The sequence below is a fragment of the Recurvomyces mirabilis genome (assembly GCF_035927965.1).
Source record: "Recurvomyces mirabilis strain CCFEE 5264 chromosome Unknown scaffold_6, whole genome shotgun sequence".
Taxonomy (NCBI): Eukaryota; Fungi; Ascomycota; class Dothideomycetes; order Mycosphaerellales; family Teratosphaeriaceae; genus Recurvomyces; species Recurvomyces mirabilis.
The window spans coordinates 801,096-828,824 of record NW_027041940.1 but is presented as its reverse complement, the minus strand read 5'-3'; the positions used below and the strand labels follow the sequence as shown (position 1 = coordinate 828,824).

Sequence of the window (27,729 nt, the reverse complement as noted above, 5' to 3'; positions counted from 1 at the left end):
ACCTGGCGAAGCGGTCGGAGATTTGTTGTCGGTACTGCGACAGAGTGGTTGGAGGGGCGATTGCATTGAATTTTGGCTTGAAGTCGAAGAGCTGTGAGCATGAGCTTGTGCGGAAGCTTGTTTCACTTGATCAATGGAGCTTGGACCTCAGGGGTTGTGTGTGGCGCTGGTGGGAAGGGCTGGGCGTATGGTCGTTGTGGAAACGGCCGGGCGTAATATGCCTCATAACATCAACCATCAATTAGAAATCTTGACTAGACATACTCAGTCTTCAGTGTCTCTTCCCGCCCCACCCACCCATCTCCAACCCCCCTTCCTCACCCCCATCATCCCACTCCTCCCCCTCCCCAACCTTCCTCCCAATCAAGATACCCATCGCCGTAAGCACAACAGCAACCAAAAACCAACTCTCGAACCACCCCTCCACAAATCCACCCTCAAGCGGCTTGCCCAAAGCCTCCGAAATCACACCTCCCACTTCCTCCGGCAAATTAGATCGGAGAAGCAGAGCAGAGGAAATGACATACGTGCCCGCCACTTGACTGATGATGAGGGGTAGGCTTGTTTGTGCATGTTGTAGAGCGCTCGGTGCAAACCGAGAGAAGAGGCGGAAAGTCTGAAGGACAGCATTGAAACTCGCCAATAACATGATGCCACTCAGCAAGAAAGAAATCTGCCTCGACCACGCCGCTCGATCGAGATTGTTATCCCAGTGCGTAGTCAACAGCGCCAAGATATTATTGATCGGATCGCTGGTCGCGAAAGAATGGGTGGGCTGCCACCACCTCCTTAGACTTGAGAGAGAAGTGGCGAGGATGCGGTAAGCGCAGTAGACTGCGAAGATCGTGTTGAAGATGTTCAGAGCTTTGCCTGTGGTGGTGCGGGAGCGCTGTTGTTCTGTCCATCGATTCCGGAGGTTGGAGAGGGAAGTACGGAGTTGGAAGCGCATGGTCTCCAGGCCTGAGACTTCGAGTTGGAGAGACTTGAGTTCCTGGGCTTCGCTGCCACCACCGCGGACGGAGGAGAGCATGCGGTTCATGAAACCTTTTTGGTCTGCAGGCGAGGCTTCGGATGATTTGCGCTGTAGAGCCCGGAGACGACTTTGTTTGGCGTGGAGCATTTCTTCCGTCGCTGACAGTCCGGCCTCCTTCCGCGAAATGTCATTTTCGCGAATCTTGCGATGGCGGACTCCGAAGGTTTGCCACAGAGAAGACACGGCTGCGAAGCCGGCTAGGGAAGCCATAAGGGAGATGCCGATGATGCCTACGCGTTCGAGACAGGCTTCTGTGAAGGCGTGGTCGGAGGACTGTGTTGTATCGTCTGGGCGGAGGGAGGCACGCAGGAGAGAGGTTTGCGGGATGTACCAGAAGACCAGGAGCCAGGAGGCGAAGAGGGCGGTTTGGAGAATCAAGCGGAAGGTGGGCCTGGTTTTGCGTGTTGATGTCGTCTCTGTGGGCGTGCCTAGAATCGTCTTGCCCAGGCCGTGGATTTCGAGGGCTGGTGTTACTAGGATGCTCAGGACGAGAAGGGAGGTGAGAGTGACTCGCAAGGCTAAACCTCTTGCGGCTGGGTTGAGTGTGTTGGAGATCTCGCAGAGGAGGAGCTCGACTAGCACTGTAGATAGCCCGATGCTGGTGGAGAAGACCACAGAGGCTAGTCTTTGTGCGCTAGGCCGTCGTATTGAATCTTTCAGACTGTATGTAGATGGCTTGAAGGTGTCCTTGTTGAAGACAGGTAGCCCAGCTTTCCTCTCCTGTTGCGCATCGCTGTTGCTGAGTATAGGAAACAGCCTCTGCTGCGCGATCACCACTGCCACGATCCATGTCAGGACGAAGGGTATGCTGGATAAGATGATCGTAGACGGAGGTACTGAGTCCAGGCGTCGTTGGAGATACTTCGGCAGACAGTCTTCGCAGTCTTCCAACAGCGAGAAGGACATCAGGGCGGTTCGTACATGCGTGCGACGTGAGCTGGTGATGTTGCAGGCATACAGATAGACCGAGTGTGAAAGGTGTAAGAAAGAGCATGCGGCTTAGGTTAGAGTTGTGCCTCGATCGGCGCCGTGCAACGTAGATGCCGATTCGTGACAGGGTCTTAGTGGTGTTGCGGGCGTGGGACAAGTCAGGCACTGATACATGTAGTTTGTGCGTATCATAAGGCCAACCTGGATCTCATATTGGATGTGTCGTTCACTGCAACGGTCCTCGGGTGGTCCGATAGATGGCAATCAAGCCTTCTGTTAACATCCTGCTTAAATTGATTAAGGTAGCATGGAGTCTCGGCACGATGACGGAGTGAGTGCATGGCGGGCCGAGGGATGAACCGAGCCGAGCTCCCCACTATCCAATGCCGATATCGAAGACTGTCACATGCAACGTTATTGAACCAATGCGATAACACAACTCGACAACACCGTGAAAGTATTGATAGAAGATGGCAATCGGTCGCTCGCCATCGCCCTTCTCGCCCGCTCGAGCTAACACACCGTCACCTCGATCACAAGCATCAACAATCCTACCCAACCGCTCCATCCCCGACCAACCACTCGACTCTTCCACTAAACCCTCCTTCGTGCCCACCTGGCGGCGTCCAACCCTCACCCCAAACAACGATGCATCCGGCCGTCGACCAAGTGTGCAGTTCGTACCCCACGCCATCACCGGCTCAACCTCCCGCTCCTCCAGCGCCAAACCCCACGGCACTCGCACTCTTCACCTTGATGGAACCTCTTCCTCCAAACGCCCAAGCCTTAGCGGCCGTCGTATGAGCAGCCCACCTCCACCAGCTCAATATCGAAGTAGTGTGAGCTTCGACACTTTCAGCAACCCCTCCGCCTCGGAATACAGCCTCACCCTCAACCGCAAACACCGCGACTACACCTACACCAAACGCAGCCGCACCTTCCTCTGCGGCACCGACACAAATGAATACTCCGATACCGCGCTCGAATGGCTGATCGACGAGCTGGTAGACGACGGTGACGAAATAGTATGCTTGAGAGTAGTAGAGAAAGACAGCAAGGAAGCGATCAAGTGGGCCGGCGGCCAAGGCAGCACCGGCTACCAAAAAGAAGCCCACCGCTTCCTCGAAGCGATCGAGAAGAAGAACACCGACGATCGCGCCATATCCCTCGTCCTCGAGTTCAGTATAGGAAAAGTCCACGACACGATCCAACAAATGATTCGGCTTTACGAACCCGCCATATTAGTCGTAGGAACCCGCGGAAGAAGTTTGACCGGATATCAAGGATTGTTGTCAAGTGGAAGCGTGAGTAAGTACTGTCTCCAATACTCCCCCGTCCCTGTTATTGTCGTTAGGCCGAGCAGTAAACGGGAGGCGAAGAAGAGGAAACGGATGCAGGATCCGTCTAGGACGGGGTATAGAGATATCTTGGATAAGACGGAGGATGCACCCCGAGGCAGAGGGGGGCATTTGCTGGATGAGAGGAATCGATTTAGTGTTGCTGGGGCGGCGGGCGGTGGGTTGGGTCTGCTGGGAGAATTGGGCGGTGGCGATCCGGATGAGGAGGCGAGGAAAGTGGCGGAGGCGATTGGGGTGCGACCTGGAAGGAACTCGGCTGGTGGGCTTGCTGAGGGGCGTGGGAGCTCGTTGTCAAGGGTGACGTCCGCACAGAGCACGACGAGTACCGAGGACCCGCCAGCCTCACCACCGGACGAACGGCTGTTGAAGTCTCCGGAACTGCGCAATCTCGACTCGCCCGCACCTTCTGACTCTGAGGATGAGGGCGAAGATGACGATTACGGCCGCGGGATGCAAGAAACTCTTCGCCCGGAGGATGAAGCGGCGATGCTAGCCTATGAACGTGCACAGAAAGTTGTGGAGGAGGAGCAGGAAGAAGCTGAGGCGAGGGAGAAGCGGGAGGTAGATCGTGCCGCGCGTGGTGGGGCGAGGAGTCGGAGTCGAGGGGGGAGGAGGGAGAGTAATGAGGAGGGTGGTGGGGCGGCTGTGTTGGGCCTGCTTGCACAATTAGATAGGGGGATGAAGTGAGGGCTGGGATGCAAGCAGACGACTACTGCATCCAAAGCCCCTCCCTCAAACGTCAAAAAGGTTAGAAGGGTTAAGGGGGCTCAGGACCGGGCCAGGTTTTGCTATACATACATAGGGGGGTATCTCGAATGGAAAACCCCCATCTCCCAACATGGTCATGGCCATCGTCGGCCCCTCTTCTCTTACCTCTTCCCAGTCAGTCAGTCAGTCAGTCAGAGTCAGTCAGTCGTCCCAACCAGACCCTGGGCGCTGCCATCCATCTGCCTGGTACCCGAGAGCTCGCGTTTCCCGCAAACATCCCGAACAGGGCGTAAGATGCCAGCTAGCCTTGACGTTCCATCATGCTGCCCTCCGAAAAGGACGCTGATAGCATGTTCGTTCAGGTCGACGGCACGACATCGGACACCATCCGGCAATTAAGTCGGCAAGGTGGTTGGGTTGAGCAGAGGAGGAGAGCGACGATGGTGTATGGTCATCAGCGCCTAGCGCAGCGTCACGCGCCATCATCCCGGTGAAGTGAGGGAGCAGGCGTGCGAGCGGTTGAAAGGGTCTGTGGAGTATCGCTGCTGAACGAGTGGTGGATAAGATCTTGATGCACCATCTATTCTTCCTTGAACGTCAAGCCCGGCCATTTCATCAGAACATACCTAGTCTACTTGCCCTCGACAGGCAACTCCTCAAGCCCACCAACGCCCTTGGCCAAATCCTCGAAATCCACCCCTTCCTTCTCAAATTCCCTCTGTACCCTCTCTGCCACCTTCTGCTGCCCAGCCGTAGTGAACCCACCATCAGTGTCTCTTTCCTCCTCTACAATCTCCATCCACTTGAAGAAAAGACTCTCCTTGCCCAACTTCGTCAACAACTCCTTGAACATAATTACCTTCTTCCTCCGATCCTGCACCACATCAATATCCGTCTCCCACTGCCAAACAATCCAGCCCACGCCATCCATAAAAACCAAAACAAACTTATCCAAATCCCTCGCTGCCTTGATATCCTCTTGCTTGAGCAGCGCGTGGGCGTCCAGCATAAGTTCAAAGTCGAGATCCCAACTCTTATCCATAAGCAAATACCCCGTCTTCCTCCGCAAAACCACCCCATCGATAGCCGGCAAAATCCTCGTCTTAAAGAAAGCATTCTCCTCCCCCTGCTTAACCCCCTTCATCAACTCCTCCGCGCCCCAACCCCTCGAAACCCTCACCACAACCTCCTCAGGCAGAAACCCCAACCTCCACCTCCACACCACCGGATTCGCCGGCCTCTCCCCAAAAAAGGTCAAGGGCCACGGTCCCACGAATCTGAAAAGCAGGAAATCGAACAAGAACATCCCAACCCGCCTCAGCAAAACCCATATCTGTTCCCTCCTCGTCGTATTCACCACATCCACAGTCGCGCTGCTTGTGTAGCCGAGTAACGTCTGCACAATAGCCCAGTAAATCGGTATTGCGGTGTAAAGTCGCCAGAGGAGGAGAAGTGCGATGCTGCCGTTGAGCAGGACGGGTATGAGGAAGATTTGCTTTTTGTGGTCGGGGGGCAGGCGATCGATGTGGGTTATGTAGACTTGGGCTGGGTCGAGACGGTCGAGGAGGGGGGTGAGGATCGTGGGTGCTTTTGTGAACGGGGTTGGGATTTGGGAGATGGTCGAGGGTTTGGGTGTCGTTGAGGATTTTGATCTTTTGGCTGCGGCTTTCGACATTGTGGACTTTGATGGTATTTGTGATGTGCTCCCGTGCTGGGTTAGTGTAGTAGAGATTTGTTGGTGCGAGAAAGGAAGGAAGAGACGAGGAGGAGAAAGTACGAGAGACGTTCTTTCCTTAGCTTATGGAGGTCAGCATCAAGTCATGTCTCTGGCGTGGATCTGTGCAACACAGTCTTGTGTCTCATGCTTGATTTCAGGCTAGCGACTCAAGGCCATCGAAGTGGGAGTTGTGGTATGCAGAATACTCATAGTATGTACCGATGCATTCTATGGTGCCTGAGGCCCGTTAAGCACGGACCATATGTGAGTTCGCCGCCACTAGCTATATCTTCTTAAGCTATCTGGCAATAAAGAAGCTGCGAATGCGCTTTCCGGAGCCAAAGCAATCCCATCACTCCCCCCAAACGCCTCGCTGGAACCTCCAAGACCACATCTACCATCATCCCACCCTACACCTTATACCACAACCCAAACACCCCCTGCAAATACTGCGCAATCTCCTCGCCTCCCAACTTACTCTCCCCATAAACGCGATCAACAAACGAAATCGGTACCTCGGCTACCCGAAACCCCTTCGCTTTAGCCCTGACCATCATCTCCATCTGGAACGAATACCCTTTACTCTCCGTCGCCCCAATGACCTCCTCGAGCACTTTCCGCTTATACAACCGGAAACTCCCCGTCAAATCACTAACCCCAGGCCTGAGCACCGTATCCGCGACCAGGTTCGCCCCACGTGATACCATCTTCCGCTTCAAATCCCACCCATATACCCCTCCATCCCCCGCATACCTCGTCCCAGTCACAATATCATAATCCGCCTCCGCCTGCTTGGCAATCATAACCGGCAAAAACTTGGGATGATGGCTAAAATCCGCATCCATAATCACCACGAAATTCCCCGTGACAAACTGCAAACCGTGGACATATGCCGTGCCCAACCCCAACTTTCCAGCGCGAGGTTTCAGCTTGATACGTTCTTGAGATCGGGAATTGTAGGCTTTGATGAGTTGGTTTGCGACTTGCTGGGTTCCGTCCGGGGAGCCGTCGTCGATGATGATGAGTTCCCAGTCGAGACCGACAGGGGTGAGGGTGCGGTCGAGGAGCCAGGTGATGATGGGGAGGTTGCGGCGTTCGTTGTAGGTGGGGAGGAGGATGGAGTATTTGTTCTTGGTTTGGGCCATGGCTGCGGGGTTTCGTGGGTAGGTGTCTCTAAATGGTGTTGGTAGATGTGTAACTGTGGTTGGCGCAATGGCAACAATAATGAAGCTGCAAGCTGGCTGAAGCTTTGGCTTGTGAACGTCGAGCTGAATGGGATGCCTGAGGCAGCAGGAAACAGTACCTACTTCCGACAAGAGCAGTAAGACGACGACGAGGATGAGGAACAAAGCAGACAATCATGATCAGGCCAAAAGAGTAGCCTCTGCTTTCACTCAGCTATATATCACACACATCTCACCCAAGCTCATGCCTTCCCTCGCCTTCGCCGTCCCAGTAGACACTCATGCGTCCCTGGCATCAGCAGTAACAGAGAGAAGAGATGATCATAGTACACTAAGAACCCGAGAGCGCAAGTCATCAGGCCTTCCCCACTCTTTCAAAGTACGCCTAAAGCTTTTCCATGTCGCATCCACAGCAATACCATGTTGTTTGAACGCCTCGCCTAATGAGCGCCGTAATTCGATCCCCATCCCCCGCGAGATCCATAATTCCCATACGTCTGCCCGAATCCACCAGCGCCGTACTGAGCATACCCGCCCTGTCCGCCCATCCCCTGGCTCTGCTGCTGACCCTGCTGCTGCTGCTGATGAGAGCCCAAGCCACCGAGACCACCGTACTGCCCACCAGCCTGAGATGGGAAACCGCCGTATCCGCCGAAACCAGACTGCTGGCTCTGCTGATGCTGGAGACCGGACTGCTGCTGCTGCTGCTGCTGCTGCGCGGAACCAGCACTATTAGCCGCGGAGCCAGGACGTCCCGGTTGACCCAAAGCAGGCGACGGCCCACTCTTGGTATCGTTGTAGGGTTTGAGCGTGTCTTCTGCTTGGCCGCCCATGCTCTGCTGTCCATAGCCGCCCTGGGCACCGAAACCGGAAGTCGAGCGTGCGAAGGGATCATTAAGCCCACCGAAGCCGCTGTTCTGCTGGGAAGTCTGCATAGCAGAGCGACTGTAATCGTCCAGATTGCCGCCAAGACCCGAGCTCATGCCGCTAGCGCTACGCATGGAGCTCTGCTGGTTTTGGCCGAAGGCACCCGCGTTGGCTGGCGAAGAGGAGTGCTGATCGTAAGACGAGTGGGCGCCCATACCGCCGTACCCACTTGGTGCGCCGTACATGCCGCCTTGTTGCTGCTGCTGCTTGTTACCTGAGGGATAGCCGCCGGACTGACCGCCGCCGTAACCGCCACCATATTGACTGCCGAATTGATTCTGGTAAGCTGTTTGGTACGGGCTCTGATAGTAAGGGTGACCGTACGGGTAGCCTGCATTCGCTCCATAGCCACTCGGCTGCTGCTGTTGCGGATGACCGCCTTGGGCTTGATGCATCTGCTGCTGCTGTGCCTGTTGCGAGGCATTTCCGCCGAGCTGCTGCTGAGGTTGACCAGCGCTGAGGTGTGGGTTGGGTGTGTTGTGGCCGGAGCCTGGTGTCTCACCGTAGCGTGACTGAGTCTGTTTAAAGATGTGGTTAGATTTGTTATTAAGATATACTGTAGGGATGGGAGATGAAAGCACTGCAGGGGCTTGGCGGTCAGGGTCATCGAGATCAGTGTGCAGGGTTTCGAGCGTCCCGAGATTTGGCTGCGATTGTGACTGTACGAGACGAGACACTTCGACTTGCAGATCAGGATGTATCGCTGAAGTGCGTGGCTGCATTTGCTGTGCTCCAGGCAAAATGCTGTATTGTGACTTGCCGATACTCTGAATCGCCGCTGAATCGATTGAATCGCAATCTGAAGGATGCGAACTTTGTCGCAACGCGCGTAAAGAAGTAGGAATACTAACCTGTTGTTGCGCTTGTGCGCCGTAAGCGGACTCGTTCGGTCCTGTACCAAAGCCACTGGCAGAGCGGTGTTGTGCCAGGCCAGCCTCGTGCTGGAGCTGTTGGGCCCTACCTCCATCCTGCTGTCCATAGCCGCCACCGTAGTATTGGTTGTATGCATTGCGCTGCTGCTCGTTGGAGGTGTAGTACGACTGATACTCGTTTGGTGCTGAAGAGAGCCCGCCGAAACCGGCGTGGCTGGGCTGTTGGGACTGCTGTTGTTGCTGATGAGCTTGGTGGGTCCCGTAATGATCATACTGCTGCTGAATTTGCTGGCTGAAAGGATCATACGGCTTCTGCTGCTGCTGGGAGCTGTTGTCCTGCTGCAGACTTTGTTGAGGGTAGCGACCATACTGCGCATAGTTGGGATTCATCTGGGCTTGATCTTGTGTCAAGCCTGGTGCCATCGTGGCATTCTGCATCTGCTGTTGATTGTGCTCAGATGCTGGTGGCAGCCCTGGAGCTTGCTTGGGTGTTGGCAGGCCTTCCGGACGCGTTGGCTCTTGTGCCTGGCGAGGTGCTGGTGGCAGAGAAGTCCTTGGTTGCGAAGGTGGTGAGTGCTGAAGCGCTTGTTGCGTCTCGGGCTCCTCCCTTTCCTCGTCCACATCTAGACCTGGTTCTCCGCTCAAACCCATGCTACCGAACTGCACAGCTGCCCTGTCTACTGCATTGTGGCCAGGCATAACCACTGCCTCCTGCTGCTCCTGTACACGCCTCTGATAGCTTGCACTCCTGTTTGCTTGGCCCGTTGCTCGGTACGCGCTCGCAGCATAGCCACCCATCGGAGGACGACTAGTACCAATGGGCGCCGGAAGCTGGCCTGGAAGTGGAGTAAGATTGCGGGTCTCGACTGAGCCGACAGTGCTGGCAACAGTCTGGGTCGCGGGTGGGTTGGACTGATCAGGAAGATGCTCGACGTTCTCCTCGGTCAACGGGTCCTTTGAGGGTGTGATTGCCAGATCGTCACCATCGATTGAATGTGCAGGTACGGGAGATGGCTCCGCGAATGCATCCGCCTGTGGCTCCTCGATGGTGGATGGCAATGTGATCGGCTCTTCGACAACATGCTTATCAATGTCCAATGCCTTCTCCTCCGCAGGCGGAACCTCGCTAGAAGCGAACTCCTCAATAGGAGCAGGCTGCGCAGAAGCTGGGGCCTGCTTGGGCAGTGCAGGTGCAGGCGGAGGGTCAGGCTTCGAGAACATGCTTGCCCAGCTCTTCTTCACACCCTCTGGAATCAGACTACTCTTCGCAGTCTCCACAGCTGAAGCGATCGTGCTCTCCGCTGGAGCTGTACTACCCCACGAACCTTGCTGCTCAGTGCTGGCGGGAGCCTCTTTGGTAGTATCTGCAGCCGGCGTGTCCCATCCACCGTTCGCAGCTTCTGCAGTAGTCGTATTATCCCACGCAGTCGAATCCTGAGTTGGTACGGAAGTTGCCGCACTGTCTTTCAACGTGCCATTCGTGGTCGCGTGACCACCTCTCCCACCACGAGTGCCGCCCCGGCCACGATCAGAGCCTCTGCCGCGTCCACCACGAGCACTATCGAAGCCGCCTCGGCCTCGTCCACCACGCAGACCAGACTTGTCGGTCGCACCTGCCATGGCTGGCTCGTCCTTGGCTTTTGAGCGAGCCCGGTCCTTGTTCTTCTTGACCTCAGCAAATTGAGATACGTAGCCCTCTGAGATCTTCTCGGCAGTAGCTCCGACATCACCATTGGCCTCCTCAAGAGCGAATACCAGGTCAACATCGGTCCAGTCCGGGAACATGTCCTTGAGCATGGGCAGTTCTGAGGAGTACTTCTTCTTCATCTCGCCGAGCTCGCCCTGATCCTCCAGTAGGTCGTCCATTTGTGCTGTTTCTGCACCGGTGCCATTGGTAGGCTTTCTACCGCCGCGAGGTCCACCTCTGCCAAAGCCACCCCTGCCCCCTCTGGTTGAACTCCTGCCGCGCGATGGCGCAGGCCGCGAGTCGATTTCCGACATTGTGTGGGTTGTGTGCGGTCAGGTGATATTACCGAAGTGTGAATGAAGCTGTGGTTGCCTGGTCTTGGCAACGCGAGGTTTGAGTGAGGTTGGCTTCCGCGCGAGGCAGAAGGTAGCAGGGAGTTGCAAGCTCGAGCAAACAGCGTGCTGCGATTATGGTTGTTGACGATGGAAGTCGCAATGGAAGAGAGTGATGGATGTAGAAGGTGCGAAGGGTTCTGTGCTGTGCGTCAAGTGCGACCTACGACGACCGGCGTGGAGTTGTATGTTTCATGTGTGATGAGTTGCGCAGCTCTGCCTCTGTGAAAGTGCTCAAAGTCCGAGCGCCAGACGCGCCAAGACATCCGCTGCAGTCGCCGAGGCGTCACGTGTAGATCTGGCTATGTGACCTCACCTCACTCATCAACATCCACTTCAACATAGCATACCTTGGTGTAATGATGACCTTCAGCCATTGCTGAGATGCGTCGTGTACGGCGACTATGCTCGCCTGCGCCGCTAGCAACACCGGAAGGATGAGAGGATCCGCCGTGTTCTTTGGCCTGAAGTCGTGGGCCGACAGACTGCACCAGCAATTGCCACTCAGCAAGAAAGAGTCGCAGCGCCTATTAACCGCACTCACAAGCTCTTTTCGTCAGCGGCTCGATGAGGTGCATCCCAAGTCCGTTGCGGAGAAGCGTCCTACCGAAGCTCAAATTAGCACGCCACTCCCAGACGGACGACCATTCCACTCTTCGGCAGCATCAGCGGACACTCATCTGGCTTCCATTCTGACTAGCCCTTTGCTGAGCAAGGATGTGAAGACTGTCAGTACCGCCGACCAGAACTACGCCAAAGCCAGCACTGAGTTACAAAAGAACCCCGGGAAGGATCCCATCTCATTATTGGAAGAATATCATGAGAAAGGCATCGCTTCGGTTGCGATCACACGCTTGTGCCTTCGCAAGTTCGAAGAAAACCTGAAAGCTCTGCCAGTGGCAAAACAGAGAACACTCGTCACCGAGACACAGCCTGGAAAACGTGCTCTTCTTGTGCTGTGGGCTGCGAAGCTTTATGAAACGGAGGAGTTCGTGGAAGACTATGTACTCATGAGATCCCTAACTCATGCTCTTATGCGGGAGGGCCTGGAGCAATATCTGTGGGATTGGATCATAATGGACATGACCCTGGGAACGGAGTGGCAGGCGTCCAGCGCTGATGTGCCCGTGAATGATCAGCGTCGGTCGAAGGCATACTTCCTTCACCGATGGAAAGGTAGAGTTATACACGGTATGGTCGCCAACACAGTTGATGGGTTCTACGGGGTACCCGGGTCATTGGATGCGGCAATTGGCATATACTTGAAAGCTCAAGCAATCCGCGGGAGTGAGTCTAGGCACGACCGAGCTTCCAATCCCACACTGGTACCCCTGCGTGCTGCTGGTGCTTACCTCCACGGCAGGCTGACCCAGCTGCGGAGTGCTGAGGATATCGTGGACGTCGAGTTGTACGACGCATTCAAGGCAAGTTCACGCACAGTGCCATACGTCAAGGCAGGATCCATTGCGCAGGAGCTGAACGACGGGATCCTGGACCTTTACCACCCTGCTCGTTCAGATGGCAACGTGATCGTTGTCACATTTCGCAAACTTTTCGGTAATGATCTCGACCGTGAGGAGACTACCTGGATAGAGAAGTCAGGAATCAACAGCCACGATTTGAAGAGAAACAACATCTGGATCACGCATCTCACGCGGCTCGTATATGTACTACGATTACAGGGTCGTCACGAGGACGCGGCATGGGTACGTCAATGCCTTCATGACAGATATCCAGGTCAAAGGGACCTGGCATATCGATTGCTGGGTAACTTTGCGAGATATGGCAAGATCAAGACTGGGCCAGTGATTGCGCGACGATCAGAGCGCCAAAGCGCTTCAGAGCCGGTCCGGCTGCCTGTTCCAACACTTACATGACTTTCGGCCCTCTGCTGGAACATGGACGCCAAAGGAGGGAGCGGAACGGCCTTTCTAGGTGAGAGGCAGCTGACGCCGGAGTGTCGTGGTCGCTTAGAATTACAAGTCTATGCGCAACAGTCGTACCGTGGGCAAATGCGTCTGCCGCGTGACTTGTAAGCCGTCCTGCACACATTGGCGCTACTTTGCTCTCATGTTCTAGAGCGACCTTCGGAACTCTAAATGGTACGAGAACAAGGACAAACAAGTTGGCTGGAAAGGAGGCAGACTGCGAGGGTGTGAAGGAGATGCCTTACGCGCTGCACAAGTATTGGCTCACGATATCTACGTACGACCACTCGATTGCGATGCAGACCGAGACAGCTTGACTGCATCCTATAAGGACAGAATCCCCCTAACATCTTCTAATCGTATACACAACACTTCGGTGAAATGTGCCATAGAAATGTACAACAGGCGCTAAGATTATGCCGGACACCGCATGGACGTGTTTTGGGACCACAAGTGCTCTCGTCTCTTGTTCGTCATGGTCTTCCCTCGGCACGAAGCAGTCCATTTCGCTCAAACATGGATTCCCTTCGACCAGCCGTCAACGTATGATTTAAGGAAGGGCGAGAAGATGCCCACGGACTCCTGAAGTCCCGACTGTGCTGGCGAAGAACGCTTATTCCCGCTCTTACATGAAGACATCTATTCTCATTCACAACTTGGAAGACTCCGACTCCTGAGGCCATACATCGTAACCGAAGGTATCCTTCTGCGATATTCGTCAGCAACACCCTCAGATCAGTATCTAGATGGACTTACCATATTCACGAATCTGGTATGCCTGCCCTTGGCGACCTCATTGACCGGTTCGAAGTCCTCATCGCTCAACTCAATCGTCTTAAAGTTGCTCTCGATTCGAGAAGGCGTGGAGCTCTTCGGCAGCACGACATAGCCTCTTCGTAGGCCCCATGCTATCAGAACTTGCGCCAAAGAGTTGCCGCCTTTCTCTGCTATCCTGTTCAATGTTGGATTGGTGTTCACTTTCTCCCCTGTTGTCGGGACCTGGTTTTGCGATCCGAGCGGCGAGTAAGCAGCGGGCATGATATCGTGGTCGAAGCAGTATTTCACAAGCTCGTCGTTTGGCAGGAAAGGATGGATCTCGATCTGATTCACTGTCGGCTTGACCTTGGCCCAGCTGAGCATATCCTCCAGGCCCTCCACCGTCCAGTTCGACACGCCAATCGCCTTAGCTTTGCCGGATTCATATATCTCCTCCATAGCTCGCCATGTCGGCTTCTGATCTCTTGTGAGCTCCTGCTTGATGGTATACTGGCCCTTCTCGTTCAAGGCAGGCATATTCTCGCCATTCTTCTCCGCCGCGATCGGCCAGTGGACCAGGAACAAATCGACGTAATCCAAGCCAAACTTCTCGAGCGAGTTCTGGAGCGACCACTTCACCTCCTCGGGCTCGTGAAGGTGATTCCACACCTTTGTGCAGATAAAGATGTCGCTACGCTTGACGTTCGAGTTCTTCTTCAGGAAGTCGCGTACGGCCTCGCCAACCTCCTCTTCGTTCTGATAGAACCATGCGCAGTCTAGATGTCGGTATCCAGTCTCGAGCGCCACAGCCACGGCTTTGTACGTCTCGCCTGCTGAGCCTTCGCTCGCGAAAGTGCCAAATCCCACGGCTGGGATGGTGAGGCCGTTGTTAAGCTGGTATGTTTTGCCGCTCGACATGATGAGGGATGGACGTGATAGTGGATCTGGGTAATTATGAACCAACAATACGACAATATTGAGAAAGATGCTCTATTGTCTACCTACCTCGCCACGCAGACCTACATATCCCATCAAACTCCCATCAAACTTTTCCTCACATTCTCGTCCTTCCTCAACTCCCATTGTTGACACTCCGACGTCATCCCAGAACCGCCTCGTACTCCCGACGTTGACCGCCCAACCTGCGCATAAAGTGGTCCTGACAGTGGATACTCGTTCCAGAAGCATCGTTATCATCTAGATGTGAAAGCGAGGTTCCTGCGTCATGGCCGTGCCAAGCCGTACGGTCTCTTCTCGGAGAGGCAAGGCACGTGCGACGCTAATTCACCTAGTCACTTCGTGCAGCCCTATGGTGTTTGGCTTACTACAGCTTCGATATCCACCATTTCTGGGTCCTGTTCCATCTCTTTTCTTTGACATCTGAAATTTTTGCTTACGCGCTGCGCTCTGGTACTCAAACCCTTCGTGGTTAATGGTCCCACGTATCTGGGCACGAGTGCCGGAAGGGTCTCTGGGACTGGCCGGTGGCGATGTCATAGTGCCTCAAATGGAATCACGTCCGTACGGTATGATGTCGTGCTGGAGAACTGCTCTTTGCTTGAATACGGCGTTGAGAGCTGGTGAAACTGATTGGGTGGGCACGGAAGACGGATGCTGAAGACGGTGAGGAGGAGTGGTGAGTGCGATGTTTTGGGCTCTGCGTGAAGGTTCTAACCCCATCCATCGGAGGCGTTCGTTGGCCTGGATGTATATACACTCTACTCAAGGTACCCGTACTCTTCACTATCATCCCACGCTTTCACTTGTCACTTACTACTCGCGACGTTCCCTCCAAACGCCCACAACGTTTCCTTTGGCCACATAGTTTTCAAACCCGCCAAATCATCCATACACACTATCAATCATGCCTTCCTTCGACGATGCAGACTTCGGTGGTCCAATCCACATCATCAAATCGAAAGATCTTACCAGGGTCAAGACTGGCGAGAGTAATGGCGACCGAAGAGGCTCAGCGTATGGCAGTCCCTTGGCTATCGCAGGTGAGGACCTGAGCAACAGCGTAGAAGTGCCAGCAACAAGGCCAAGCATTGCAAATGCCTCGCCATTCATGCTCGAGCTGTCGATGGACGGCCGTCCAGGAGCCAAAGACCGAAGAGGATCCCGCAACTCGTTTGGTGCTTCGCTACCCATTCCCAAATCGAAGAGACAGTCCCGACTCTCGTCCATAGCATATTCGGGCAGCAATGCTGGACGACCAAGCATGCCGACAGTCCAGCCAACACGGGAGATTTTGGCTTCGCAAGTCCAGGATATGTCTGGTGAGAAGGTCACGGCTGCGAAGGACATGGCATTTGTGTTCGACATTGATGGTGTGCTCGTGCACGGTGACCGCTTGATCCCAGAAGGGCAGCGGGTGCTTGAGATCCTCAATGGCGACAACGAGCTTGGAATCAAGGTCCCACATATCTTCTTGACCAACGGCTCTGGTAAGCCGGAGGCGGCACGTATCGAGCAGCTCTCGAAGATCCTACAACAGCCGATCAGCATGGAGCAGTTCATCCAGTCGCACACACCCATGCGGGCTCTCTCCGAATACTACAGTACTGTGCTCGTCGTTGGTGGTGAAGACTATCGCTGCCGTGAGGTCGCTGAGCAGTACGGCTTCAAGGACATCGTCGTGCCCAACGACATCGTGGCATGGGACCCAACCATTGCACCTTACCGTGTTTTCACCGACGAGGAGCGCAAGACTTCCAACCCTCGCGACTTTTCGAAAGTCAACATCGAGGCCATCATGGTCTTCTCCGACTCCCGCGACTACGCTACCGACATGCAGATCATCATGGACTTGCTACAATCCGAGAACGGCCGCTTCCACACGAGAGCCAAGGACCCAGTATCTCAGCGCATCCCGATCTACTTCAGCCAAGGCGACTTGCTGTGCCCAACAGAGCACCCCAATCCTCGCATGTCGCAAGGCGCCTTCCGCATCGGACTTGAGGCCATGTACAAAGCCCTCACAGGCGAGGACCTCGAACGTGTAGTCTACGGCAAGCCAGAGTTGGCCACCTACAAGTACGCCGACTCCGTGCTAGAGAACTGGATGGACATCATCCACAATGACGAACGTTTGCCCAAGAACATCTACATGGTTGGTGACAACCCGGCCTCGGACATCGTCGGCGGTAACAGCTATGGCTGGAATACTTGCCTCGTCCGCACTGGTGTCTTCCAGGGTGGTGAGAACGATGTGGAGAACCCGGCCAATTTCGGTGTCTTCAAGAACGTTCTCGACGCCGTCCAGACGGCCATGAAGAAGGAGCTTGGTCAGGACTTCAACTTCAACTGGAAGAATGAGCGTGTCAATCCTCTGTTGCAGAAGGGTGACGTGAGTGCTGTCATGGTCGAGTAGATGATTTTGTCGCCTGCCGCAGATCCACGAGTGCTCACTATTGGTCCTTGAAGTTGCATAGCGACATATCGGGAGTTTTGGGATCTGCATTACGATACCACGAAAGGCATCGACAGCCTAGATAGAATTTGATAGATGATAGAGGGAAGGTGTTTGATAGATATCGCTTACAAGTTCTTTCTGCTTTGGCACACGATTGTCGTCACCTCGGTTATACAATGCAGGGAAAGTCGAGTTTCCAGCTCATGTGTGATCAAAAGTCCCTTTGATCGACATTGTGGCGGCGGATGTGCCTCTCAAAAATTGGTATTGATAACGTCGGCAACGGTGATACATGATGTGCTTGCGTCGATCAGTCGTCAGATGTTGCTCTCCCGGTCCTATCACATCGCCCATCCTCTCTCGCGTAGGCACGGCGACGTCTTCCCCGCCGGATCACTCTGTACGGTTGTCGGTTATCACTCCAGTGGCTTGACGATAGCAGCCAACAACCGCTTTCCCATCGTTCCTGGCGACGATTTTAACTTGTTTTGCTTCAAGCCATCCTTGCCGCTTCAAGAGAGTCAAACGTCCGAGCTAATCTGTTTAGAGTGTGTGCATGGTCTTCGCACTGACCATTCGGTCTCCATCGTCGCTAGTCGGGCTCGATATGGCATGTTAGCCTGCCGATCTGGGAATGGCATGTTCAGCAAGCTTCCGGCCTACTGGTCTGTCAATCGCGCGAGAGTGTGGTGCACCATTTAGTCTAAAGCGTACGTTATTCTCCGAAATGGCTCTGTCCCACTTGCTCTCCTGTCACCCGAAAGACACTTATCATGCTATCGCGACAGCACGGTGAGGTATTTGATTGACTCTGGCGACTCAATGGCAGCGGAACAACAACCCAGACGAGCGTTGAAACGTAGCAAGAGTTTGAAGAATCTGCTCTCCCGAAACGCGAAACCACCGGCGCCAACGGCTGAAGATGAGGAGCTCCTACCGTGCAGGTGTGTCTCGTTCACTCTTGTGTTACGAGGGATGGAGGGCAAAACGCGATACTAACGCGACAACAGGCCGGTGAAGCAGAAATACGTGCAGTTTCATGTTACTACAGACGATATACACCTCAGACCCACGACCGCGGGTGCAACGCCAATTGTGCCACAGCGTACCTCATCACAACGACAGACATGGCCGCAGTCCACAGCGGAGCGCAGTAGACCAGGGAGATACGCTTTCGAAAATACGCCGACCTTGACACAGACACCCTGGGAGCTGGAACGGCACACGCGCCGACCACGTTCGCAGCGTATACCGCTGGTTGATCTGAGACCGTTACCAAAGAACATCTTCGAGCATCTGCCGCGCGAAATATACCATTGCATCCTTGATCATGTCGAGTCGTTACACAAGCAGAAGTCGCAGGTGGATGTGGTGAGCTTGCATTCGGATCTGAAAGCGCTATCGCTGGTGAACAAGCGTTGGCATCGCGCGGCACGAGAACATCTGTACCGCGAAGTCTGGCTGCCGAATAATGACGACCTACCCAGGCGGACACTGTCTCTGCATAGGTCCACGACGCGACTGAAACAGCTTCTACGCACGTTGGACGAATCAGATGCCTTGGCGTTTATGGTACGACATCTGCGAGTGACGGCGAACCTGGCATGTATGCTTGAAGGTGTGGACCACACGCAAGCAACGCGACGAGCAACCATTGATCTGGTGGCTGCGATCATTAATCGCTGTGCGAATCTGGAGGACTTCAGCGGATACAACCCTTCGATTCGAGATGCTGCAAGCACTAAGCTATTCTTCCCGCTAGCGTTGCGGCCAAACATAAGATCACACGCGTGGAATGCGCAGGTAGCACAATTTGGAGGTCGTCAACTACCCACCTTTGATGCTGGTGAGGTTCTCGACTGCCATGATGACTGGCAATGGCTTGAGACGCTCGTGATCTGCTCCAGCTCGGATTTGAGCTTGGGATTGGGATTAGTGGCTGCGATTGTGCAAAGACTGCCTTCACTCAAGCATCTCATGCTGTCTCGCTTGAACCGGCAAGACTTTCACAACGGTACCCTGCTTTCTTTACCGGGCCTTCGATCACTACGCCTGGATCATCTGGACGGACTCACAGATCAAGGCGTCGAACAGCTCGCGCATATGCGTCTAGCATCTACGGTGGAGAGCCTGAGCTTGATCGGTCTAGAGTTGACCTCCTTACGAACGATACAACAGCTCTGGACGAACCTCGGCCGCTTGCGCAAGTTCACATTGGTTCAGAATACCTCCCCAGAAATGCTACCAGGCATGCAAGCAGCGAACGTCAATCGCGCACTAGGCTCGGCCACTCTACAAGACCTCCACTGGGACGTCCTAGTAGCCGGCACAGGCACCTCCCTCATCGCCAACGCCATCGCAAGCGGCCGTCTCCCATCTCTCCGCCGCATCAAGGTCCCCTGCGATTACGAGGGAGTAGTGCAAGAGCTCTGCCGGCCCATCGTGCAAGAAACACTTGATGCCTTGGACCTTGAAATGATTGACCGTTTCGACAGCGACAGGTATGAGCGCTTTCTGCGCCTGTCGCAGATCCAGGCCCAGCTGCGCATCCGCGAGAGTAGACAACAGCCCGCGTTCAACGTTGTCGTGCATGATGAGCATAAGCGTGTCTCAGCTACGCACGTCATTGGGAGTTATGTAGGCGATATGGAGAGTCAGGTCGAGTATACACTCGAGCCTGATGTCGAGGGGAGTCATGATGCGCTGATCGATTTCGCCGATGTGGAGGCGCCGAAGTGGGTTTATGAGAGGCGGAATGAGATGGATAGGAGTATCTTCGGGGAGCAGGCGTTGGATTTGAAGATGTTGTTTTGAGTTGGTTTGATGATGGTATGGGTGGTTATGATATGATATTATGAGATACCCGCTCGCTATGAGGCATGTGTATATGTATGTATCCGTACAAAAGCGCTTGAGTTGACGGGTGAGGATTCCCGAGTGTCAAGGTCCTTTGTGGTCAGATATGTGGACCAGATCATAAGCACCCCAGCTGGTCTCAACATAATCGACCAGGTCAAGTAAATCCTGACATTCCATTAATCGTCTCTTCTCCTTTTTGTTCATGCCGGGCATTCGTGCAGTCATCTCGCTGACATGATGCAGCACCAGTGGGAAAGGCATTGGGCATCTCATGCAATAGCCCAACAGTCGGTGCACACACTCGGCAGGCGTAACATCATGTCCGGCAAACATCGCAGGGTTCTCAAGTATACCACGAGCGGCCATGACACCATCCGCCTCCGTCAGCTTAGCAATCTTGTGAACGTCCGCAAGTGTATAAGCGTCTCCATTCGCAACTACAGGAACGTGGATATGTTGTCGCAGCTGCCGTATAGCCTCATAATCCGGTGGGGTGCTAGAGCGCTGACTTCGTGTCCGTCCATGGACAGTGATGTACGTCACGCCTGCTTCCTGCACAGTTTTGACCCAAGCGATGGTCTCGCTCAGATCCTTGTGAATTCGAATCTTGACGCTGACGCTTTGTAATGGGTTGAGTCGTTTTCTCGCCGCTCGTACCATTTCGACCACCAGGTCCGGATTAGACATGAGTGAACAGCCTATTCCTTCCTTCATCGCCCAGCTTTGAGGGCAGCCGCAATTCAAATCTACGCCGTCAACCCACGGTGCGATTATCTCTGCCGCCCGCGCCAATTCGACAGGATCAGAGCTAGCGAATTGTGCTATCAGAGCATGTTGCCGTCCATCAGATGTCGGTTGTCTCTCCAGTGGTGAAGTTGTGAAGTCGCTATCTCGTGCGATCTGGCTGCGGATGAACTCGTGGGCCAGGATCATGGGAGTGTATGCTATGTCTGTGCCATATTCTCTCGCCACTAGACGGAAGGGGAGTTTGGAGTAGCGGACCATCGGGGCAGAGACTGGGCATGGGATGATCAGGAGATGAAGGGTGATGAAAGAACTGCGTGCTGTACCTACCGTTGATTGGCCTGCCATCTCGTTTCGCGGCCGTGAAGATGCCTAGCACTCTGTTTGTGCTGTCCTGATTACTTGTGTCACTGTCCTTAGAGGTGCCGGTTCCTTGAGCACGCGGTGTTGAGAGACTGGTCTGCTCATTGATATCTATCTCGCTCGATCTGTTCTCGGATTGCATGGCATATATGCGACAGAGAGAAATTGATGGGGCGGTGCGTGCCTGTCAGGTAGATGCACTTAAAGTGTACGTGTATTTGTGGCTGCTTACGTACGCCCGGACTAGTGAGCCACGCTATGCTGGTCCGCATTGGCATATGCAGCTCCCAGCATCACGGAAACCCGACGATTAGGTCACCACTAACATACTCCAGCTATAGCAGATCGACACATACATGTACTGGATAGCACGCATGCGACGATAGTTGGAGCCAACGATCGAGAAGATGGCGTCCCCACCGCCTCCAGTGGAGGACCAGGCGCGATTGCTGGAGGATGCCTTGACTGTGGTCCGCCAACAGTCTGTCTTGATGCGCCGATGTCTGGAGTCGCCTGGCAAGCTCATGGATGCTCTCAAATGTGCCTCAACTCTTGTGTCAGAACTACGGACTTCCAGCCTTGGACCAAAGCAGTACTATGAGCTCTACATGTCCATATTCGATGCCTTGCGACACCTCTCCGTCTACCTCCGAGACTCACACCCTGTCAACCATCTAGCGGACTTATACGAGCTTGTGCAATATGCAGGCAATGTGGTGCCGAGGTTGTATCTCATGATCACGGTGGGTACGGTGTACATGGGTATCGAGGATGCGCCGGTCAAGGAGATCATGAAGGATATGATGGAAATGAGCAGAGGTGTACAGCAGCCAGTGCGCGGTCTTTTCCTCCGGTACTTTCTTAGCGGCCAGGCACGAGACTCGCTGCCTAGCGGTACTGGCGATGGACCGGAAGGCAACCTCCAGGACAGCATCAGCTTCATACTCACCAACTTTGTGGAGATGAACAAGCTTTGGGTGCGATTACAGCATCAGGGACCATCACGAGAGCGGGAGCAGCGGACGAAGGAGAGGCAAGAGCTACAACTGCTGGTCGGCAGCAACCTGGTCCGGTTGAGTCAGTTAGTGGATCTTGACAGCTACAAGAACGTCATACTACAACCTCTTCTAGAGCAAGTGGTGCAATGCCGAGATGTGCTGGCGCAGGAGTACCTACTGGAGGTCATCACACAGGTCTTTCCAGACGAGTTCCATCTCAACACATTAGATCAGCTGCTCTCGGCAACTGCACGGCTGAACCCGCACGTGAATGTCAAGGCGATTGTGATCGGACTCATGGATCGGCTTTCGGCATATGCACAACGAGAAGCAGAGACACAGACACCGGAAGACAGGCAGAGGCACGAAGAGGAATCCGTGTCTGCTCTGCTCGAGAAGATCAAGCTCGGCAAGGATAAAGCTCAAGAGGATGGCACGAAGTCGGCTAATGATACCGCGCCGCCGAATGGCGAGACTCACGATACCGATTCGGCACCTTCCGATAGCGCTGCGGACAATAAGACGACTGAGGATGCAACACCACATACCAACGGCGATGCGACCAAACAACCAGGCATACCGGACAATGTCAAACTGTTCGAGATCTTCTATGAGCAGGTGGTGCATGTGGTCGGTGTGCAGCGGCTACCGATACAGGACATCACAGCTCTCTTAGTATCCCTTGTCAACCTTGCGCTTACCATATATCCCGACCGATTGGACTATGTTGATCAGGTCCTACAATATGCTACAAAGGAGACGGCAAGGTTTCAAAGCTCCGCCGATCTTCACTCACAACCGGCACAATCCAACATCCTCAACCTACTCCTCTCACCAGTGAAAGCATACTTCTCACTCTTCACGGCATTAGCGCTACCGAACTTCGTGCCTCTCTTCCAGCAGCAAACGTATCCTACCCGACGATCTGTCGCAGGCGAAGTAGCGCGGAGCCTTCTGCGTAATGAGATCAAGATCACGACCGTCGAGAACCTCGAAGGCGTGCTTCAGACACTGGGTGTACTCGTCAAAGAAGGCCAACAGTCACCTTCGTCAAACTATCCTGGAGGTCAGGTTCGGCGTACAGCAATCGAGACGGAGGAGACCGTGGAAGAACAAGGCTGGCTAGCAAGAATCGTTCACCTCATCGCCGCACCATCGAACACGACACAATTCTCTCTCCTGCAAAAGACACGCACGGCTTTCCAAGAAGGCAACGAAAGAACGAAATACACAACTCCTGCTCTCCTCACCGCCTCACTCAAACTCGCCCGTAACTTCAAGCGAAGAGAACATCTCTCCAACGACGATTACGCCACTAATTCCAGCGCCTTATACAAGTTCTGCCACTCCTTGCTATCAAGTCTCTATACCCGCGTTTCCGGATCATCAGGTGTGCCAGATCTGGTCCTCCGTCTGTTCGTCTCCTGTGGCCAGGTTGCATCGCAATGTGAGAACGAGGATGTCGCGTACGAGTACTTTGCGCAAGCATTCACGATCTACGAAGAGAGTATCTCCGACTCCAGAAGTCAATTCCAAGCGATATGCATCATTGCCGGCGCATTGTCTGGATGCTCGGACAGATTCTCGCGGGAGAACTACGATACCCTGATCACGAAGGCTGCGCTACATGGCAGCAAATTACTCAAGAAGCCAGATCAGTGTCGTTCAGTGTACCTGGCAAGTCACTTATGGTGGGCAGTAGAGAAGTCGGAGAAGTCGGAGGACGGCAAAGAAGTATATTCAAAGTATAACTGATCAGTCGCAACATGAACTAACCTTTCTTTAGCCCTACCGCGACGGCAAACGCGTGCTCGAGTGCCTCCAACGCGCCCTCCGCGTCGCAGACGCCTGCATGGACACCTCCGTTTCCGTCGAACTCTTCGTCGAGATCCTAAATCGCTACGTCTACTACTTCGACCAAGAGAACGACGCCGTCACCACAAAATATCTGAATGGGTTGATCGAGTTGATCCATAGTAACCTGAATACTACGGAGAATGTTTCTGGGCTAGAGAATCCGAAGCGGCATTTTCAAAGGACGTTGGAGTATGTGGAGGCGAGGGGATATGAGGGGGTTGAGGTCAAGGCGAAGACTTGAGCGTGAGGAGTTCATGCATACATCAGTCCTGGTCATGTAAGACGTATGCAATGGGCAGGCAGGCGGGACGGAAAACGAGTGCCATTTCTATACTTTTGCCTGTGTACATAACGGAGCATCTCTCAGTCGTGCCGTCTTAGCTTTGAGCCTCTTTGACTCCCTTTGCTTGCTAGATCACCGAGCTTGTATGCGGCACACTGCCACCAGACACCCTTATTACATGCGCAGCTTCTTTGACAAAGTGTCATGGCTTGAAGAATTCCGTAGTCTACTACTATATGCTCGAGAGCCAATATACGCAAAATCTAAATGGAGCAGAGTCTATCACCATCAAATCATCACAAAAGCTTACACCACCATCCTCAACCCTACCAATCACATCAAGCAACCACAGGCACAACAACCAGCTTGTCCCTCAAAAACCGTGCAAACCCATCCTCGACACTTGCCGAAAACCTCACATACTTGGCCATAGCATTACTGTTCGTCGCCGGCGGACAATGCTCCACCACCGCCTTGACATCCAATTCCTGCAGTCCTCGTATCTCAAGCAGATACTGCATCCACTCCATGCCTTCTTCGCCATCCATATGACAGTCGCGGAAATACTCGGCGCTGTAGCGGGGCACGCGATCCCAGCCGTTGGTGCCTGGGCGGCCAGCTACGATGCCTAGTTCGAGTTTGTGCAGGTTGAGGGCGGTGGAGGTGGAGGTGAGGTAGCGGAGTGCGGTTGACCATTCGCAGCGATCAAACTCTTTTTCGTACGCCAGAGCGCGCTTGACTACGCGGATGCTTTTTATGCTGCTGCGGGCGAAGGGTGTGAGGTCGGAGAGGAAAGGGACGATGGCTTCGACGTGGGTGTCGAAGTCGAATGTATAGCTGCTATAGAGCAATTCTGCGGCTTCGAAGTGGATTTGTTTATTTACTCGGAGCAGTCCGAGGTGGTCTTCGAGTCGAGGGTTGTTGATGCAGTGGTATGTTGTGCTCTTACAGGCGCTACGGAAGCGATCGCAGCGGACGGCGTATTGGCTTCGCACGGGTATGGGTTTGTGGGCGGGTATCATTTGGCGGTAGCTTCCTGGGTCGAGGGTACGGATCATGAGGGTTGGATTGGTGAGGTTTGCGCTGAGAGGGAGGTCGGTGCCATGGCGTTTGGCTTCGTAGTCGAAGTAATCTTGGGTGCTGGAGTGCACTTTCGCCCAGGATGGGAGGAGGTCTGTTTCTTTTCGTGGGAGGACGAGGAGGCCATAGATCTGGAGTCGCAATTCTGGAGGCAGGCGGAGGAAAGGACTCGGTTGTGAGTACTGTCGCACTGGAGAGGTCGAGGGTGAGGGAGAAGGCATCCTTGGTAACTCGTTTAGACACAAGAATTTGGTTTCTTTATGTGCTTGGGCGTGGTAGTGTTCGCTGCAAGAAGTGTATAGCGGCCTCATGAGACCAGTAGAAAGGTTTTTGATCTGAGTAGAGTCTGTGGACTGTTCACCAGACCGAACAGCAGTAGGTGAGGGATTCACCGAGGATACCATTGTCGCTGTTATCTCAAATTATATTTTGCCGACCGGTCTCGGAAGGTGTGGGTATATTGCGTATCGGCGACACCTTTTCTTCTCTTTGTCAGAGCTGACGATAGCCGGGTGGGACTATCGTGATAGGTGGCCGTCGAGTCTCGGGAATGTCATTGGATGGGATGAAGTCGGTGAACAAGAGTCATGGACATGAAAGAGATATTGCTTCTGTAGTCACTATTGTTCTGCCACGGTATACCCTGCTATGGAGATCAGCCTGTGAGCGGTGACTCGGGCGCAAAGACCGTGAATTTGGATGCGGTAAAGGTCGAGAGAGATGCACCCGGGGATACAGTATTCCACCGCGAAACACTCCCTTCTCACATCATCACGGGCATGGGTGAGCTGGCAGAGATACGCAGGTACTTGGGATAAGCTTATCGTGCATGACGTTGCTCCACCGCGACAATAATAATGCCGGTCCGCCAATGAGCACATCAAGGTGCCGAGTCCATCCATCGTTTTTAGCTCGGCATGATCAAAGGTGAAAGAAAGGCGCCATCAAGGTGAAAAGATGTTGTCAAGGTGCAAAGTATGTGGCATTACTGCGGTGCGATTCTATACACATTATTCGTAACCCAAAGACACCAGCTCTTAATGCTGCACTAGCAGAGCGGTCACATCATCCCATCAAACAACTCCAGCGCTTTCGAACGCAGCAAAAAAGTCGACACGCTCCATGTGTCCTTCGCTACAAAATCAGAGGTAATCCTATGCTTCAAATGATGTGCAACTTCCATCCTGAGTAGAGTGCAGAATTATGACTCTGGCAATCAATGCAGAGCATTGGTCGTAGAATTCCAGACAGCAGGTTTCGTATACTGTGGTCGCACTGGGTATGAAGTATGCCACATTCCATCATCATAGTAGGATGTCGAAGATGCGGAAGGTGTCGCCGTAGTAATAGATGCAACGGTGACAGTCGTGGGAATGGTCGAGGTGGCAAAAGTGCTCAGAATAGTCGTTGCCTGGGCAATGCTGGCGGATGTTGATGTTGTGGCTGGTGTTGAGGAGCTCGTCTTGGTGGAGGAGCTGCTGTTGCTGTATGCAGCGGATGGCAAAGCTGTGACAGTGTACGGCTGAGCTGGTCCGGCGACCGAGACTGTGGTTGTTGAGACAGATTCTATCGATGTCGTTGATATGCTTGTCGTTAAGCTGACGAGCGTTACTGTGCTTGGACTCGAGCTTGAAATGGTCGAAGAAGCCGCTTTGCTTGACGAAGTTGTGCTGGGTGTTGCGATTATCGTGACAGAGATGGTCTTCTCGACTGTTGGTTGAGGTGCCGAAGGTGCTGTGACTGATATCGTCTCGTAAACAATTGTGGCGGATGAGGCGGAGCTTGTGCTGCTTGCGCTGCCGTCGACATCCACGACAGAGTATGTCGCTTGCGGTCTTGGTAGAGCTTGTGCGCTGAGAGCTAGATATATGCTTGCGACCAACAGAGATGATATCGAGGAGAACATGATGTGTGCAAAGCAAGAAGTGAGTGTTTACTTCTCGTCTTGTTTCGATACTCGAGCGATCTGAAGGGTTTTCAGCTTCGCTTCGAATAACAAGACTTCGGGAGTGTGGTAGATGAAGATTGTAAGCAAGAAGGAAAGGTTGAGAAGAACAGACTTATCTTCTTGCTACTGTACATACATAGACGTGGCTGGTCGTGAAACCCATAATTTGTGCTGGTTCGTTGACATGAGATGGCTGGAAGCGGGAGGCAAGTGCGATTTCGAGAGGTTGGAGAGTGATTGCGCACGGGCCACCAGTTCCACTTCACCTTGGATCCTGCTCCATACCCTGGTACAAACCGCCCTTCGTCGTCAAATCAAGAGATGTCAATCAAGATAACACTGCCAACTCGCGCGTAGCATCTACATCTTCAGTTTATATCCGCTGTCCACAACGGCAATATGTGGTGGCTCATCACAAAGGTACTTTCGAAACCACGCTCAGAGCAACATCACGTGGGTGATGGCGTTCTGACGCCACGAGTGGCGCACACGCACGATGTAGATAATGTTTTATGTTCACGTGGCTGCTACTATGCCGATGTCGCTGCACTCAGCCTTGAGATCGAAAGAAGGCTGCCCGCATTTGGTCCCAAAGTCTTCTGCGTTCCAATACCCAGCAACACCTCACGACTCGTACCGGATAGTAGACAGGGCTAGTCGGGCACCCGTGGTGTCAATCGCTCCAGCTAC

At 53.8% G+C, this 27,729-nt stretch overlaps 13 protein-coding genes across 13 annotated transcripts; 5 read left to right on the top strand and 8 right to left on the bottom strand.

Annotated features, from left to right (window-relative positions):
* Positions 1–237: 237 nt before the first annotated feature.
* LTS14_003117 (uncharacterized protein) lies at positions 238–1,939 on the bottom strand (the record flags this gene model as incomplete). Its single annotated transcript, XM_064835822.1, has 2 exons — positions 238–254; positions 298–1,939. 2 exons carry the CDS (start codon positions 1,937–1,939, stop codon positions 238–240), a joined length of 1,659 nt encoding a protein of 552 aa, XP_064696872.1.
* A 494-nt stretch (positions 1,940–2,433) lies between these two features.
* LTS14_003116 (uncharacterized protein) lies at positions 2,434–4,008 on the top strand (the record flags this gene model as incomplete). The annotated part of the gene is made up of 1 exon (XM_064835821.1): positions 2,434–4,008. The coding sequence occupies one exon, from the start codon at positions 2,434–2,436 to the stop codon at positions 4,006–4,008; it is 1,575 nt and encodes a 524-aa protein (XP_064696871.1).
* Positions 4,009–4,660: 652 nt separating this feature from the next.
* On the bottom strand, positions 4,661–5,704 carry LTS14_003115 (uncharacterized protein; the record flags this gene model as incomplete). Its single annotated transcript, XM_064835820.1, has 1 exon — positions 4,661–5,704. One exon carries the CDS (start codon positions 5,702–5,704, stop codon positions 4,661–4,663), a length of 1,044 nt encoding a protein of 347 aa, XP_064696870.1.
* A 459-nt stretch (positions 5,705–6,163) lies between these two features.
* DPM1 (dolichol-P-mannose synthesis) lies at positions 6,164–6,891 on the bottom strand (the record flags this gene model as incomplete). Its single annotated transcript, XM_064835819.1, has 2 exons — positions 6,164–6,186; positions 6,225–6,891. 2 exons carry the CDS (start codon positions 6,889–6,891, stop codon positions 6,164–6,166), a joined length of 690 nt encoding a protein of 229 aa, XP_064696869.1.
* Positions 6,892–7,370: 479 nt separating this feature from the next.
* On the bottom strand, positions 7,371–10,730 carry DEF1 (RNAPII degradation factor; the record flags this gene model as incomplete). Its single annotated transcript, XM_064835818.1, has 2 exons — positions 7,371–8,375; positions 8,415–10,730. The coding sequence occupies 2 exons, from the start codon at positions 10,728–10,730 to the stop codon at positions 7,371–7,373; spliced, it is 3,321 nt and encodes a 1,106-aa protein (XP_064696868.1).
* A 482-nt stretch (positions 10,731–11,212) lies between these two features.
* On the top strand, positions 11,213–12,685 carry LTS14_003112 (uncharacterized protein; the record flags this gene model as incomplete). The annotated part of the gene is made up of 1 exon (XM_064835817.1): positions 11,213–12,685. The coding sequence occupies one exon, from the start codon at positions 11,213–11,215 to the stop codon at positions 12,683–12,685; it is 1,473 nt and encodes a 490-aa protein (XP_064696867.1).
* Positions 12,686–13,385: 700 nt separating this feature from the next.
* Positions 13,386–14,410, bottom strand: GLD2 (Glycerol 2-dehydrogenase (NADP(+)); the record flags this gene model as incomplete). The annotated part of the gene is made up of 2 exons (XM_064835816.1): positions 13,386–13,442; positions 13,493–14,410. 2 exons carry the CDS (start codon positions 14,408–14,410, stop codon positions 13,386–13,388), a joined length of 975 nt encoding a protein of 324 aa, XP_064696866.1.
* A 946-nt stretch (positions 14,411–15,356) lies between these two features.
* On the top strand, positions 15,357–16,865 carry LTS14_003110 (uncharacterized protein; the record flags this gene model as incomplete). The annotated part of the gene is made up of 1 exon (XM_064835815.1): positions 15,357–16,865. The coding sequence occupies one exon, from the start codon at positions 15,357–15,359 to the stop codon at positions 16,863–16,865; it is 1,509 nt and encodes a 502-aa protein (XP_064696865.1).
* An 864-nt stretch (positions 16,866–17,729) lies between these two features.
* On the top strand, positions 17,730–19,721 carry LTS14_003109 (uncharacterized protein; the record flags this gene model as incomplete). Its single annotated transcript, XM_064835814.1, has 2 exons — positions 17,730–17,851; positions 17,918–19,721. 2 exons carry the CDS (start codon positions 17,730–17,732, stop codon positions 19,719–19,721), a joined length of 1,926 nt encoding a protein of 641 aa, XP_064696864.1.
* Positions 19,722–19,847: 126 nt separating this feature from the next.
* Positions 19,848–21,015, bottom strand: DUS4 (tRNA dihydrouridine synthase; the record flags this gene model as incomplete). The annotated part of the gene is made up of 2 exons (XM_064835813.1): positions 19,848–20,782; positions 20,841–21,015. 2 exons carry the CDS (start codon positions 21,013–21,015, stop codon positions 19,848–19,850), a joined length of 1,110 nt encoding a protein of 369 aa, XP_064696863.1.
* Positions 21,016–21,280: 265 nt separating this feature from the next.
* vps35 (retromer complex subunit Vps35) lies at positions 21,281–23,969 on the top strand (the record flags this gene model as incomplete). Its single annotated transcript, XM_064835812.1, has 2 exons — positions 21,281–23,605; positions 23,658–23,969. The coding sequence occupies 2 exons, from the start codon at positions 21,281–21,283 to the stop codon at positions 23,967–23,969; spliced, it is 2,637 nt and encodes an 878-aa protein (XP_064696862.1).
* A 380-nt stretch (positions 23,970–24,349) lies between these two features.
* On the bottom strand, positions 24,350–25,312 carry LTS14_003106 (uncharacterized protein; the record flags this gene model as incomplete). The annotated part of the gene is made up of 1 exon (XM_064835811.1): positions 24,350–25,312. The coding sequence occupies one exon, from the start codon at positions 25,310–25,312 to the stop codon at positions 24,350–24,352; it is 963 nt and encodes a 320-aa protein (XP_064696861.1).
* Positions 25,313–26,307: 995 nt separating this feature from the next.
* LTS14_003105 (uncharacterized protein) lies at positions 26,308–26,997 on the bottom strand (the record flags this gene model as incomplete). The annotated part of the gene is given in 2 exon segments (XM_064835810.1): positions 26,308–26,355; positions 26,368–26,997. The coding sequence occupies 2 exon segments, from the start codon at positions 26,995–26,997 to the stop codon at positions 26,308–26,310; spliced, it is 678 nt and encodes a 225-aa protein (XP_064696860.1).
* Positions 26,998–27,729: the final 732 nt, after the last annotated feature.